This window comes from Hemiscyllium ocellatum, chromosome 8, assembly GCF_020745735.1.
Source record: "Hemiscyllium ocellatum isolate sHemOce1 chromosome 8, sHemOce1.pat.X.cur, whole genome shotgun sequence".
NCBI lineage: Eukaryota > Metazoa > Chordata > Chondrichthyes > Orectolobiformes > Hemiscylliidae > Hemiscyllium > Hemiscyllium ocellatum.
In genome coordinates this window covers 90,772,199-90,784,769 of record NC_083408.1, presented here as the reverse complement: position 1 = coordinate 90,784,769, position 12,571 = coordinate 90,772,199, and the positions used below count along the sequence as shown (strand labels likewise).

The 12,571-nt window shown below is 39.2% G+C and overlaps 1 protein-coding gene across 1 annotated transcript in view; it reads right to left on the bottom strand.

Moving 5' to 3' along the window:
• Positions 1-481: 481 nt before the first annotated feature.
• golga5 (golgin A5) overlaps positions 482-12,571 on the bottom strand; it is a 47,231-nt gene continuing 35,141 nt past the window's right edge. Inside the window, exons 10-13 of the mRNA XM_060828551.1 lie at positions 12,006-12,228; positions 9,772-9,877; positions 9,561-9,624; positions 482-856 (exon numbers count right to left, since the gene is read on the bottom strand). Coding sequence (XP_060684534.1) covers positions 770-856; positions 9,561-9,624; positions 9,772-9,877; positions 12,006-12,228 — 480 coding nt within the window. The 3' untranslated portion in view covers positions 482-769. The remainder of the gene's footprint in view (positions 857-9,560; positions 9,625-9,771; positions 9,878-12,005; positions 12,229-12,571) is intronic.

Genomic DNA, 12,571 nt, shown 5'->3' with positions numbered 1-12,571 from the left:
AGGTTCCTAAAAGTTGAAGATCCCAGAATAAAAGGAAAATGGTGGAATAGATACAAATTTTCCTCTGGAAAATTTCCTCTGCAGAGAAGTCATGGGTTCAAAAATCTTCTAGACTTTATCAGAAACCATTATTGTTGGCAACTGAAAAGCTGAGCCTGAAAAGGGGATGGAAAGCAATTTCACAACATTTTTGAAGGGAATTGGGATAGTACTCGAGGATGAGGAATTTACAGGGGTTCAGAAAATAGAATCATGGATGAGGGGCTCAGCACAACCACTTTCAAACAGCTGGCACAGGCCGGAATGGGCTGAGTGACATTAATCTTTGCTGTAGGTTTCTTTGATTCCACAAACTCAGAAATGTTCAGGTCAGATCCTGCAGCAAGATGTGTAAGACAGTGAGCTGCATAATCTTCTCATTTTTGATTTACAATTTTGCCATTACATTATTGTAGCAACAAATATAGTACCACACGTTGAGTCAATGTTTTTGAAATAAGTTTATTAAAAGATATTGCACAAGTCAAATCATATGTCCATCAATATAACTACATAACTTTTGTATGTACAAACTAAGAGGGGAGTGGGAAAGTGCCAAGATAAAATGCAGAAAAGAATTAACTTTTTTTTAAAGTTGTATTTATTCTCATGATCATAAACATAAGCTAGTTCTACAGTATATACAGGCTTATTGGTGTAGCCATGTGCTACATAAATTTACAAAAAAGATTCTGGATCCAACAATTGATGTGCTCATTGTTACTTCTTTTTATTGACCATCAGGTCGTGAGGAACCATGGTGTATCTCCGGTGTATATGTCAGAAGTACTATCATTACCCAGAAGTGCAGCAGTGCCTGAAATAACAAAATCTTTTAATTAAACATTTACAATTTTTAAGAACATTGCAATCTGAGAGAGCCATATTTAGAGGTACCCTGAAATAAATTCATAATACAGCATCTTCCAAAACCAGGACCCACTTACACCTAGAAGGATAAGGGCTGCAAACATATGTGAACACCATCATTAGCAAGTTCTTCTCCAAGCCACTACCTATCCTAATTTATTACCATTGCTACAGTGTCACTGGGTCAAAATTCTGGAGCTCCCTCCCTGACAGCATTTTGAGTTTACCAACAACACATGGACTGCAGTAGTTCAAAGAAGTGGCTCACCACCACCTTCTCAAGGGCAATTAGAGATTGGTAAAATGGTAGCTCACAAGTGACACCCATATCTTATGAATGAATTTAGAAAAAAACTAGAATGAATATATTTTCCATTTACAATTCCATTTCATTGCTGGATTGGTCAATTTAGTACAAACTGCACTAAATAAAAAGAGGAACCCTCCAGAAATATTTCTGCAAAGCCCAGTACATTGAGTTTAGATATATGACCTTGAAACTGCCTCACCTGATCATGAATTGTTTGAGTGCAAAAAGTCAGTTTGTTGTATTATGTTATTAGATTCTACCATTGTGGTAATTACCTTTAAAAAGAATTTCTCTTAAAAGTTATCTCACTTACAATAAAGATATAATCTTGATTCCCTTGCGTTAAATGCTTACTTTGTTTCATAAATTCCTTTTTAGAGAAATTTTCTTTAGATGAATTTCAGTGCATTTCTTTTTCCTGTATGCCCCAGCTATGAACCTGCATGAATAGTTTACTTAAGAACAACTTTAAAATATTAATCTGAAGTTGCTTGTATTTTACAGAGGCCTTGCTGGGCCCCCTAACAATGGGCCTTGTGTTGGTGGCTGCAAGCCAACTAAACTTCTGCAATGAACAAAGACCAGCTGACCCCATAACAGGTCAAGATAAGATCTTCTGACAATCACGGTGTGTTGAGTTTTACATATGTTTTGTGGTTTTTGCACATAATCCATGAAAGGGAACCTTGGCTTCAGGAACATAATATACAAGTTTTGTAAATCCAAAGAGCTGCTTTTAATCTTAACTCTGATACATAATGCGTACACGTTGCACAAGCTAAGCTCGATATAAAAAGGACTCTGAATGAAAGATAGTCACAGTGCATTGAAAGTGAATACACAATCGAGGAACTTTTTTGTGCTTTAATCAAACTGAAACCAAACTTTTGAATTATGCAAGTGTAAGTTTATCTGTCAAGGATTCAGATATACAGGTATCCTATTCAAGTTAAACTAAATGTATACATTTAAGGTGACAGTAAATAATCAGTCAGCAAGCTTTTTAGCTGCAAACAAAATCCATGTACTATTCATGAAAGAAACTGAAGACTGTCGGCATAGAATAGAATGGGTGAAAAGCAGAAACTTTGATTACTTTGAGAATAACAAGTCCAAGCATTAAAAGAATTTATATAGCAGCAGAACAACAATTGCTGAACAAATTGCATTTTTAACTTTTGAAGTGCTGCTGAGTGTGTTGAGGAGGTTAGTAAGCAAAGAAATGGCATATCCCTCAGACGGATAATAGCAAGCAAAATGTCAACTCAGTGTCTTCTTGCCTATTTGGTAATGTCAATAGACTTGGGTGGGCCTTGGGTTAAGAACTAACACAGGTGATATGTAGGAGAGTTAGGGTGATACATTTATATCAAACAACTGATTTTAACTCAATTGGCTAGAAATCGGAATTGAATTTCTGAAAAAAATCTGGTGTTTTTAAAAGGGACAAAATGTGTTGCACACATAACCAAGATGGCCAGCTAATTTGCATTACTGCACCTTCCACATTCCAGCTTCAAAGATACAGGCAGTATATCTGCAAAGCCCAAAGGTAACAACCTCAGAGAAATTTGAATGAATTAAATGTTCTTTCCCATCAGCACAACATTAAGAAATAATACCTGGATGGAGACAAACTATGAAATCTAATTACTTGAACAAAGAGATCTTTCTAAGATGCCAACTTCCAAATCTGGATGTTATAAAGTTATAATTAGACTTATGTGCAGCAGATTTTAAGCAACAAACTCAATTCCACAGTTGCCTGCACAAATATAAAGAGATCTTCCAGTTTTCTGCTGAGAAGAGATACCATTTGATTCAGCCTGAATTCTGTCGAGCCACCTAACTACAGACTGTGAATCCATCCTTACTATGTGCACAAACCATGCATATTTTATTCCTTACTTAAATTTATTTTAAAAAGAACATTTTTTAAAAAACAAACAATATCTGTTTTCATTGCTATTTTATGATCATTATGATCAAAGACCCAAGTACTCTCAAAACAGGAAGGCATACATTTTTCAAATAAATTAATGCTGCATTCAAACAAAGAAAAACTAGAGCGCAAGAGGGGAATATTAGATGCCTGCTCACCTGATCATAAAGGATAAACCTGCAAAAGTTATAGCAAAATCTTGTTCCCATAGTTACAAACCAGCAAAAAAGCTGCTGCTACATTTTACTACTTATTCTGAAATTTATCTGTTGTTTTTAAACTTGCGTATCAAACTCTAGGAGCAAGGCAAACCATTTAAAGCTCAAAACAATAAGCTGCTTACTTTGTATATTTTATTTTCCCACTCTTGTGTAGAGGTTGAAAATATTGCATTCTGCATGTTTGCAATCCTACAGCAAATTAGAACTAAGTGTTTGGTACATATTTGGTCATAAATTTATTGGATAAACATGAATAACCAAAATTCAAATGAACAATGCTGTTCCACACTCTTTCTCCCTATTTCCAGTACACTTAATTTACATTCAGCCTCTTGCAATACAGATTAGGATATTGGACAGTAAAAGATATATGAGCATAGAATGGACAACACTACGTTTATAACAACAGCAAAACTTTAGCTTGAGCTCTGCGAAAGTAAGATACCAAACCAACATTCATAATTTTACTTACCATATACATGCCCCCAGCAGAGTCAAAAAGTGTGGCGTTGGAAAAGCACAGCAGGTCAGGCAGCATCCGAGAAGAGTCAACATTTTGGGCATAAGCCTTCCTGATGAATGTGTCATGCTGAAACCACTGACTCTCCTCTCCTCAGATGCTGCCTGACCTGCTATGCTTTTCCAATGCCACACTTTTCCACTCTGATCTCCAGCATCTGCAGTGCTCGCTTTCTCCGACATGTGCCCAGCAGTAATGAATTCAAAACCCTCTGCAAGCCAGCCTCCTTTTTCAGCTTTCGTTCCTAGTCAGAACCATCTTAAATTGATATATTTTAGAATCAATCACTATAGACTTTTCCAGTCTCATTACAGTCCAGAACTGACAGGAACTTGAAATATGGCTAGACCTCTTGCCAATTTTATTGAGCACAGTAAAGACTTAAACAGGACAGAATGGGTATTTGAACAGGGAAACAAATAAGGACAAACTACCTTCAATTCTGCACACTAGAGTAAAGAAAGTGAATTTGTGTAGGCACATTATAAAGATTCAGAATTTATTCTTTTATGCATCCTTATTGTCCTTCAGCCTGCATTTCCAACTACACTTCTCACGGCTGTGCTGTTCTTAGCAGATATTACATTCAAAACAGGCTGAAAGCAATGTTACTCAATATTGCAACAATTTGAATGGCCATATAATGCATAGGTCAACTTTCTCTGAACACCATGGTGTGTGAGGGGGTTGTGGAGAGGAGAAGAGAAATCCATACTTTGGATGTAAATACAATCACTGCCAGTACACAAACATAGGCAGTACAAAAAAAAACAGTTTTGTAAATGGTACCCATCTAGCCATTGGGATTAATAGCAGCAGCAATGGGAGTAACAGAGCCAGAAGTCATGTGGTGGTAGCAGGATGTAAGTCTGATTTGGAGTGGTACATAGGCTTGAAATGATGAAGTTGACCCACAGGTGATCTAATGTGCTGCTAGCATAGATAACTTAAAGCAGACTTGATAAGGGAGCTTAAGGTAAAGGAACCCTTAGGAGGCAGTGATCATAATATGATTGAATTTACTCTGTAATTTTAGAGGGAGAAGATAGAATCAGAGGTAATGGTACTACAGCTGAATAAAGGCAACTACAGAGACATGAGGGAGGAGCTGGATAAATTGACTGGGAGAGGAGGCAAGCAGGAAAGACAGTGGAACAGCAATAGCAGAAGTTTCTGGGAGTAATTCAGGAGACACAGCAAAGATTCATCCCGAGGAAAGAGAAGCATGGTAGGAGGAGGAGGATGAGGCAACCTAGGGAAGTCAGGGATAGCAGAAAAGCAAAAGAGAAAGTAGATAATGTAGTGAAGGACAATGGGAAAACAGAGAATTGGGAAGCTTACAAAGTCCAACAAAAAATGAAGAGGGGAGGGTATGCTAGTCAGTAATATAAAGGTAGACTGTAAGATTTCTTTAGATATATAAAAAGGACAAAAAAAAAGTGGACATTGGGCCACTGGAAAACGATCACTGGAGAGATAGTAGTGGGAAACAAGGAACTGGCTAAAGAACTGAATAATTACTTTGTGTCAGTCTTCACAGTGGAAGACACGAGTAACATCCCAAAAATTCAAGAGATTGAGGGGCAGAGCTGTGAATGTTGGCCATCACCAAGGAGAAGGTACTAGAAGATCTGAATGGTCTTAAGGTGAAGAAATCACCTGGACTAGATGGACTACATCGGAGAGTTCTTGGGGAGATAGCTGAAGAGATGGTGGAGGCTTTAGCCTCCAGAGGACTGGAAAATTGCCAATGTGTCACCCCTGTTTAAAAAAGAAATAAAGCAAAAGCTGCAAAATTACAAATCAATTAATCTAACCTCGGTTGTGGGCAAAATTCTGCAATCCATTGTGAAGGATGAGATTTCTGAATACTTGGAGGTGTGTGGCAAAATAGGGCAAAGTCAGCATGGCTACATAGGGGTAGGTCATGCCTGACAAATCTGCTGCAATTCTTTGAGTAATTGTGGGAGTTTCGAGTTTTACTGGGGATTATATCTGAAATAAGCATAATTGGCTGCGAATCTTTTTGGATCGAATGGATTGGTTGGAACGACAGTTATTGGCAATGAGAAATTTACAAGAGCAAGGGGATGTGATGGATGGCAATTATAGGAAGGGAGAAAAGCTGCAGAATACAGTTACATAGATGGGTTAATTCCAGGAAAGATAGGTGAGGTAGGGAGGTAGTGCAGGAGCCTTCTGTGGCTATCCTCATTTCAAAGAAGTGTGCTGCTTTGAAAAATGTAGGGGTGATGAATTCTCAGGGGAATGTAGCACGAACAACCAAGTTTCTAGTATCAAGACAGGCTCCAATGTAATGAGGGGGATGTTGGGTTCCAAGTAATTGATTGTGTCGGGGACTCTCTAGTCAGAGGCACAGACAGACGTTTCAGCAGCGGAAAATTGGAATGGTGTATTGCCTCCCTGATTCAAGGTCAAGGATTGATAAATTAACTGCATTTATTTCAATGCAAGAGGCCTAACAGGGAAGGCAGATGAACTCAGGGCATGATTAGGAACACGGGACTGGGATTATCACAGCAATTGCAGAAACGTGGCTCAGGGATGGGCAGGACTGGCAGCTAAATGTTCCAGGATGCAAATGCTACAGGAAGGATAGAAAGGGAGGCAAGAGAGAAGGGGGAGTGGCATTTTTGATAAGTACAACTGTAACACTTAGGGAGGATATTTCCAGAAATACACCCAGGGAAGTTATTTGGGTGGAACTGAGAAATAGGGATGGGATGATCACCTTATTAGCATTATATTATAGACCCCCTAATAGTTAGCAGGAAATTGAGAAACAAATTTCTAAGGAGATTTCAATTATCTGTAAGAACAATACAGTGGTAATGGTAGGGAATTTTAACTTTCCAAACATTGACTGGGACTGCCATTGTGTTAAGGGTTTAGACGGAGAGGAATTTGTTAAGTGATTACAGGAACATTTCTGATTCAGTGTGTGGATGTAGCTACTAGAGAAGGTGCAAAACTTGACCTATTCTTGGGAAATAAGGCAGGGCAGGTGACTGAGGTGTCGGTGGGGGAACACTTTGGGGCCTGCAACCATAATTCTATTAGTTTTAAAATAGTGATGGAAAAGGATAGACCCGATTTAAAAGTTGAAGTTCTAAATTGGAGTAAGGCCAATTTTGATGGTATTAGGCACGAACTTTCAAAAGCTGAATGGGGGCAGATGTTCGCAGGTAAAGGGACAGCTGAAAAATGGGAAGCCTTCTGAAATGAGATAATGAGAGTCCAGAGACAGTGTGTTCCTGTTAGGATGAAAGGAAAGGCTAGTAGGTGTAGGGAAAGCTGGATGACTAAAGAAATTGAGAGTTTGGTTAAGAAAAAGAAGGAAGCATATGTCAGTTATAGACAGGATATATCAAGTGAATCCTTATAAGAGTATAAAGGCATTAGGATTACACTTAAGAGGAAAATCAGGAGGGCAAAAAGGGGACATGAGATAGCTTTGGCAAATAGAGTTAAGGAGAATCCAAAGGGTTTTTACAAGTACATTGAGGAAAGGGTAACTAGGGAAGGAATAGAGCTCCTCAAAGATCAGCATGGTGATCTTTGTATGGAGCTGCAAGATATGGAGGACGTACAAAGCGAGTATTTTGCATCAGTGCTTACTGTGGAGAAGGAAATGGAAGCCAGAGAATGCAGGGAAATACATGGTGGCATCTTGGTGTATCTAATCTCTGTAGGAAGCTAGAGAAATGATTGCTGAACGCCTTGCTGAGCTATCGTATCATCTGGATATTATCTGAAGACTGGAGGTTAGCTAATGTGGTACCACTATTTAAGAAAAGTAATAAGGATAAGCCAGGGAACTACAGACCAGAGAGCCTGACCTCAGCGGTGGGCAATTAGATGTAATCCTGAGGGACAGGATGCATGTGTATTTGGAAAGGCAAGGACTGATTAGGGATAGTCAACATGGCGTGGGAAATCATGTCTCACAAACTTGATTGTGTTTTTTTGAAGAAGTAACAAAGAGGACTGATGAGGGCAGAGCGGTAGATGTGATCTATGTGGACTTCAGTAAGGCGTTCGACAAAGGTCCCCATGGGAAACTGGTTAGAAAGGTTAGATCCTGTGGAATACAGACAGACCTAGCCATTAGGATACAGAACTGGCTCGAAGGAAGAAGACAGAGGGTGGTGGTGGAGGCCTGTGACCAGTACAATGCCATATGGATTGGTGCTGGGTCCACTACTTTCCATCATGTATATAAATGATTTGGATGTGAACAATGGAGGTATAGTTAGTAACTTTGCAGATGATACCAAAATTGGAGGTGTAGTGGACAGTGAAAAAGGTTACCTCAGATTACAACGGGATGTTGATCAGATGAGCCAATAGGCTGAGGAGTGGCTGATGGAGTTTAATTTAGACAAATGTGAGGTGATGCATGTTAGGAAAACAACTCTAAGCAGGATTAATACACTTAATGGTAAGGTCCTAGGGAGTGTTGCTGAACAAAGAGACCTTGAAAGTGGAGTCGCAGGTAGATAGGATAGTGAAGGCGGCATTTGGTATGTTTTCCTTTATTGGTCACAGTATCGAGTATAGGAGTTGGGAGGTCATGTTGCAGCTGCACAGGACGTTGATTAGACTTTTGAATATTTTGGAATTGAGTGGAATTCTGGTCTCCTTCCTATCAGAAGTATGTTGTGAAACTTGAAGGATTTGAGCTACAGGGAGGCTTCAGAAGGATTTGGACATGTTTGGAGAGTGGGCAAAGAAGTAACAGATGGAGTGCAACGTGGGAAAGTGTGAGGACATGCACTTTGGTAGGAAGAATAGAGGAATGAACTATTTTCGAAATGGGGAGAAAATTCAGAAGTCTGAAGTGCCAAGAGACTTGGGAGTTCTAATCCAGAAGCTGTCTAACTTGCAGATTGAGTCAGTAGTTAGGAAGTCACATTCAACAATTGGATTTATTTTGAGGACTTAAATAAAAAAAAGCAGTGATGTACTTCTGAGGCTCTATGCTGCTCTGGTCAGACCACTTATGGAGTATTGTGCGCTGTTCTAGGCCCCATATCTCAGGATGGATGTACTGGCCCTAGAGTGTGTTCAGAGGACATTCACAAGAATCATCCCAGAAATGAATAGCTTAACGGATGAGAAACGTTTGAGAACTCTGGGTCTATCCTCAATTGAATTTAGAAGGATGATGGGGGATCTAATTGAAACATACAGAATACTGAGTGGCCTGGACAGAGTAGATGTTGGGAAAATGTTTCCAACGGTTAGAGATACTAGGACCCGAGGACATAGCCTTACAGTAAAGAGAAGACCTTTTAGAATGGAGATAAGGAGAAACTTCTTCAGCCAGAGACTGGTGAATCTATGGAATTCATTGCCACAGAAGGCTGTGGAGGCCAGGTCATTGAGTATATTTAAGAATAAGACAGTTAGGTTCTTGAGTATCAAGGAGATAGAGGGGTACAGGGAGAAAGCGAATGGATGGATTTGAGAAACTTATCAGCAATTTCTGCTCCTATGTTTTATGGCTTATCATCTTTAGTACTATGTATCTAAACTGGTTCCCATGGGCTTAAATTAAAATCAAAATCTAAATGTCGAGACATAGCATCAACCAAAATCAGACATACATTGTAACTGATAAAAGAATGAACTCACCATATAAATAATTACAAATACCCTTGCAATTGGATATCGCCTCAGAAAAATTCCTAACCGGATGCTGTAAAAGATATGACGCATTATTTCCACTGCCATCACAAGATAGAAACAAATCAAAAACATTTGAAAAAAAAGACAAATTTACATATCCTAATCACAATTACATTTTGTAAAAGAAAAGTCTAAGTAACAATCAGCAGAAATTTACCTGAATCGGTCTATTGTATTTGCTGCTTTTCGGACTTTCCCATACATTCCTGCTGTAGTACTGTCTGTTTCACTGAAAAGAACTGGAACGCTCCTCATACGAGCACCTGGGTCAAGTACAATACACTCATCAAGTATTTCATCAATTCACAGATGCATATGTTTCTCTCAAACAAATGGAGATGAGAAATCTTGGCCCAATATTTTGTTGCTAACCAAAAATATTAAACTGTTTGCTGCCAATTTCAAACAAATGAGCTCATTAAAAATCCTTGCAACTGTAGCATGGACTTCACCGTTCCTGTCATTTAATTCTGGCTCAACTTGAGGATCACCAATATGTAGCAATAATGAATCAAGGAGGCTTAGAAGCTAGCCACACTGAAGCATGGACTGAAGCAGACAATAAAAGCACTGATTATTCTTCATTTTTCTAAAAGTTTTATGGATTGCAAAATTAAGTTTTGGCATGAACTTTAGGGTATTTTAAGTATCTACATAATCATAATGGGGACATGTGATGTTAAACAATAAAATTAAACTTTCAGAACCAGAAAGGCTATTCCACATCCTTTATCAAATTGCCAGAAAGCCCAATTAGACCTTTTCAAACATGCACATTTTTCCAGCAAGACAAAGCAGCACAAGCAAAACTTCCTGGCAATTCAAGTGATTTTTACAATTTCCATCTGTGATTGCTACAACTGTACAGCTTATGGAAGAATAGAAAATCAGTGACAGCAATTTACTGGTGAACACGTGATGTCAGAAGTTGCTTTCTGTTTCAGAGCACTTCGTGAAAACTGACATTTCTACTGTCATTACGACAGCAAAATTTAGCACTTTAAGCTGTACGTCTATGCCAGGAAATGATTCCTGATTCACTATGCAGCAGGATAGCACTTGTTATCCAAATAGTAAATCAAAACAACAAACACCCTATATAGTAATTCTGGATTAGTGGTGCTGGAAGAGCACAGCAGTTCAGGCAGCATCCAAAGTGCAGCGAAATCGATGTTTCAGGCAGAAGCCCTTCATCAGGAATAAAGACAGAGAGCCTGAAGCATGGAGAGATAAGCTAGAGGAGGGTGGGGGTGGGGAGAAAGTAGCATAGAGTACAATGGGTGAGTGGGGGAGGGGATGAAGGTCATAGGTCAGGGAGGAAAGGGTGGAGTGGACAGGTGGAAAAGTTGATAGGTAGGTAGGACAAGTCCGGCCAAGTCATGGGGACAGTGCTGAGCTGGAAGTTTGGAACTAGGGTGAGGTGGGGAAGGAGAAATGAGGAAACTGTTGAAGTCCACATTGATGCCCTGGAGTTGAAGTGTTCCGAGGTGTTCCTATATAGTAATGTCATGCTCTAATCATTATTCTGACACACAAATAATTAAAGTCTTAACAGTTGCACAAAATCTTTAACAAACATGATTGCAGAGAATGTATCAAGAACAAAATTATAATTCTTATTCCACAAAAGGACCTGGATTACAAAGAAGGATAAATTATACTATTTTTGATATGAGATTCACATCATGAACCCACTCCCAACTGAAAATCAATGTCTATTATGTAACCAAGTCCAGAGCCAAACTGATTTTCTACTGGAAATAAATGTAAGTTTGTTAAACAGCACCACAAAAAATATCTAAGACTATTTTAAGTTAACTGTGTACCTTCTGCTACCACACTGGCACAGAAATCTGGTATCTTAAGTATCAATGTGTGTCGAGAATTGAAAGCGGACTCTCCAAATATGTGCAAGTGCACTGCCATCAATTTGCTTCTCCACTCTCCTCTGCCCGTTCCTACTTCATACAATGATCCATTCCATTTGCTGTCAAGCTCCAGGTCCCTCACCGCCTTCCTCCCACCTGATACCTTACTCCCAGCAATAGTGAAGGGCAAGTAACAGGATGGTGAGGCAGTGTGGGGGCAAGATCAGGGTGTTGGAAGTGGTTGCAATGGGGCAGTGAATAAATCGCATAACCTCATTTTAAAATAATTTAAAATACTTGGAAAACATTCATTTTATTGTTGTTATTCTCTGACAGTGACCTCACTGTGGAGCCACGAGCAGTGATGTCACAAGCACTGGGACAGAACGTGCTCCATACAGGTGCATTGATTAAAACTTCATTTGTTGTCAAAGACTTCATCTCAGGCTATCCTCCAGCCTCTCAATCCTAAACAATGAGCTTTCTACAGTAGCTCCCAGCACTGAAAGTTGTACTTGCTTACCTTCATTATTTTCCAATAATGATACGTTAACAGCAGGGTCATTAACACTGCTTCCCTGTACACTCTTGAGCTGTTGCTCGAGGCGTTCCAATTGGAAGACAAGTGAGTTCTTCTCTGTACTGAGGGCCTCCAACATGGTCTGTTTCTGGATCAAAGTCTCAGTCAATTGGTGAAGTCGGTTTTCCAGTTCAGCGTGGCTATTACTCATGGCTTTGTTTGTGAGCTGAAGGTTTTTTTTGAAAATGACAAAACACAGCATGAAGTAATCACAGATGCTTATAATACAGAAAAAAATGGAACGATCAAAGTCTACCTAGATAGGTAGTTTTTTGAACAGTTATGGAATTAAGGGTTATGGTGAGGTAAATGGAATTGAGGCCACGAAAATGATCTTATTGAATGGCAGAGCAGGCTCAACAGGCCGCATGCCTACTCCTGTTCCTATTTCTTATGTTCCGATGTACTTCATTCCAATTCAAAATTATACCCACCTGCTTTCCACATAAGGTGTAGACCTTGAGAAATCACAGCATCGCTCTGTTCATTAAATAGCTTGAGAATGACAC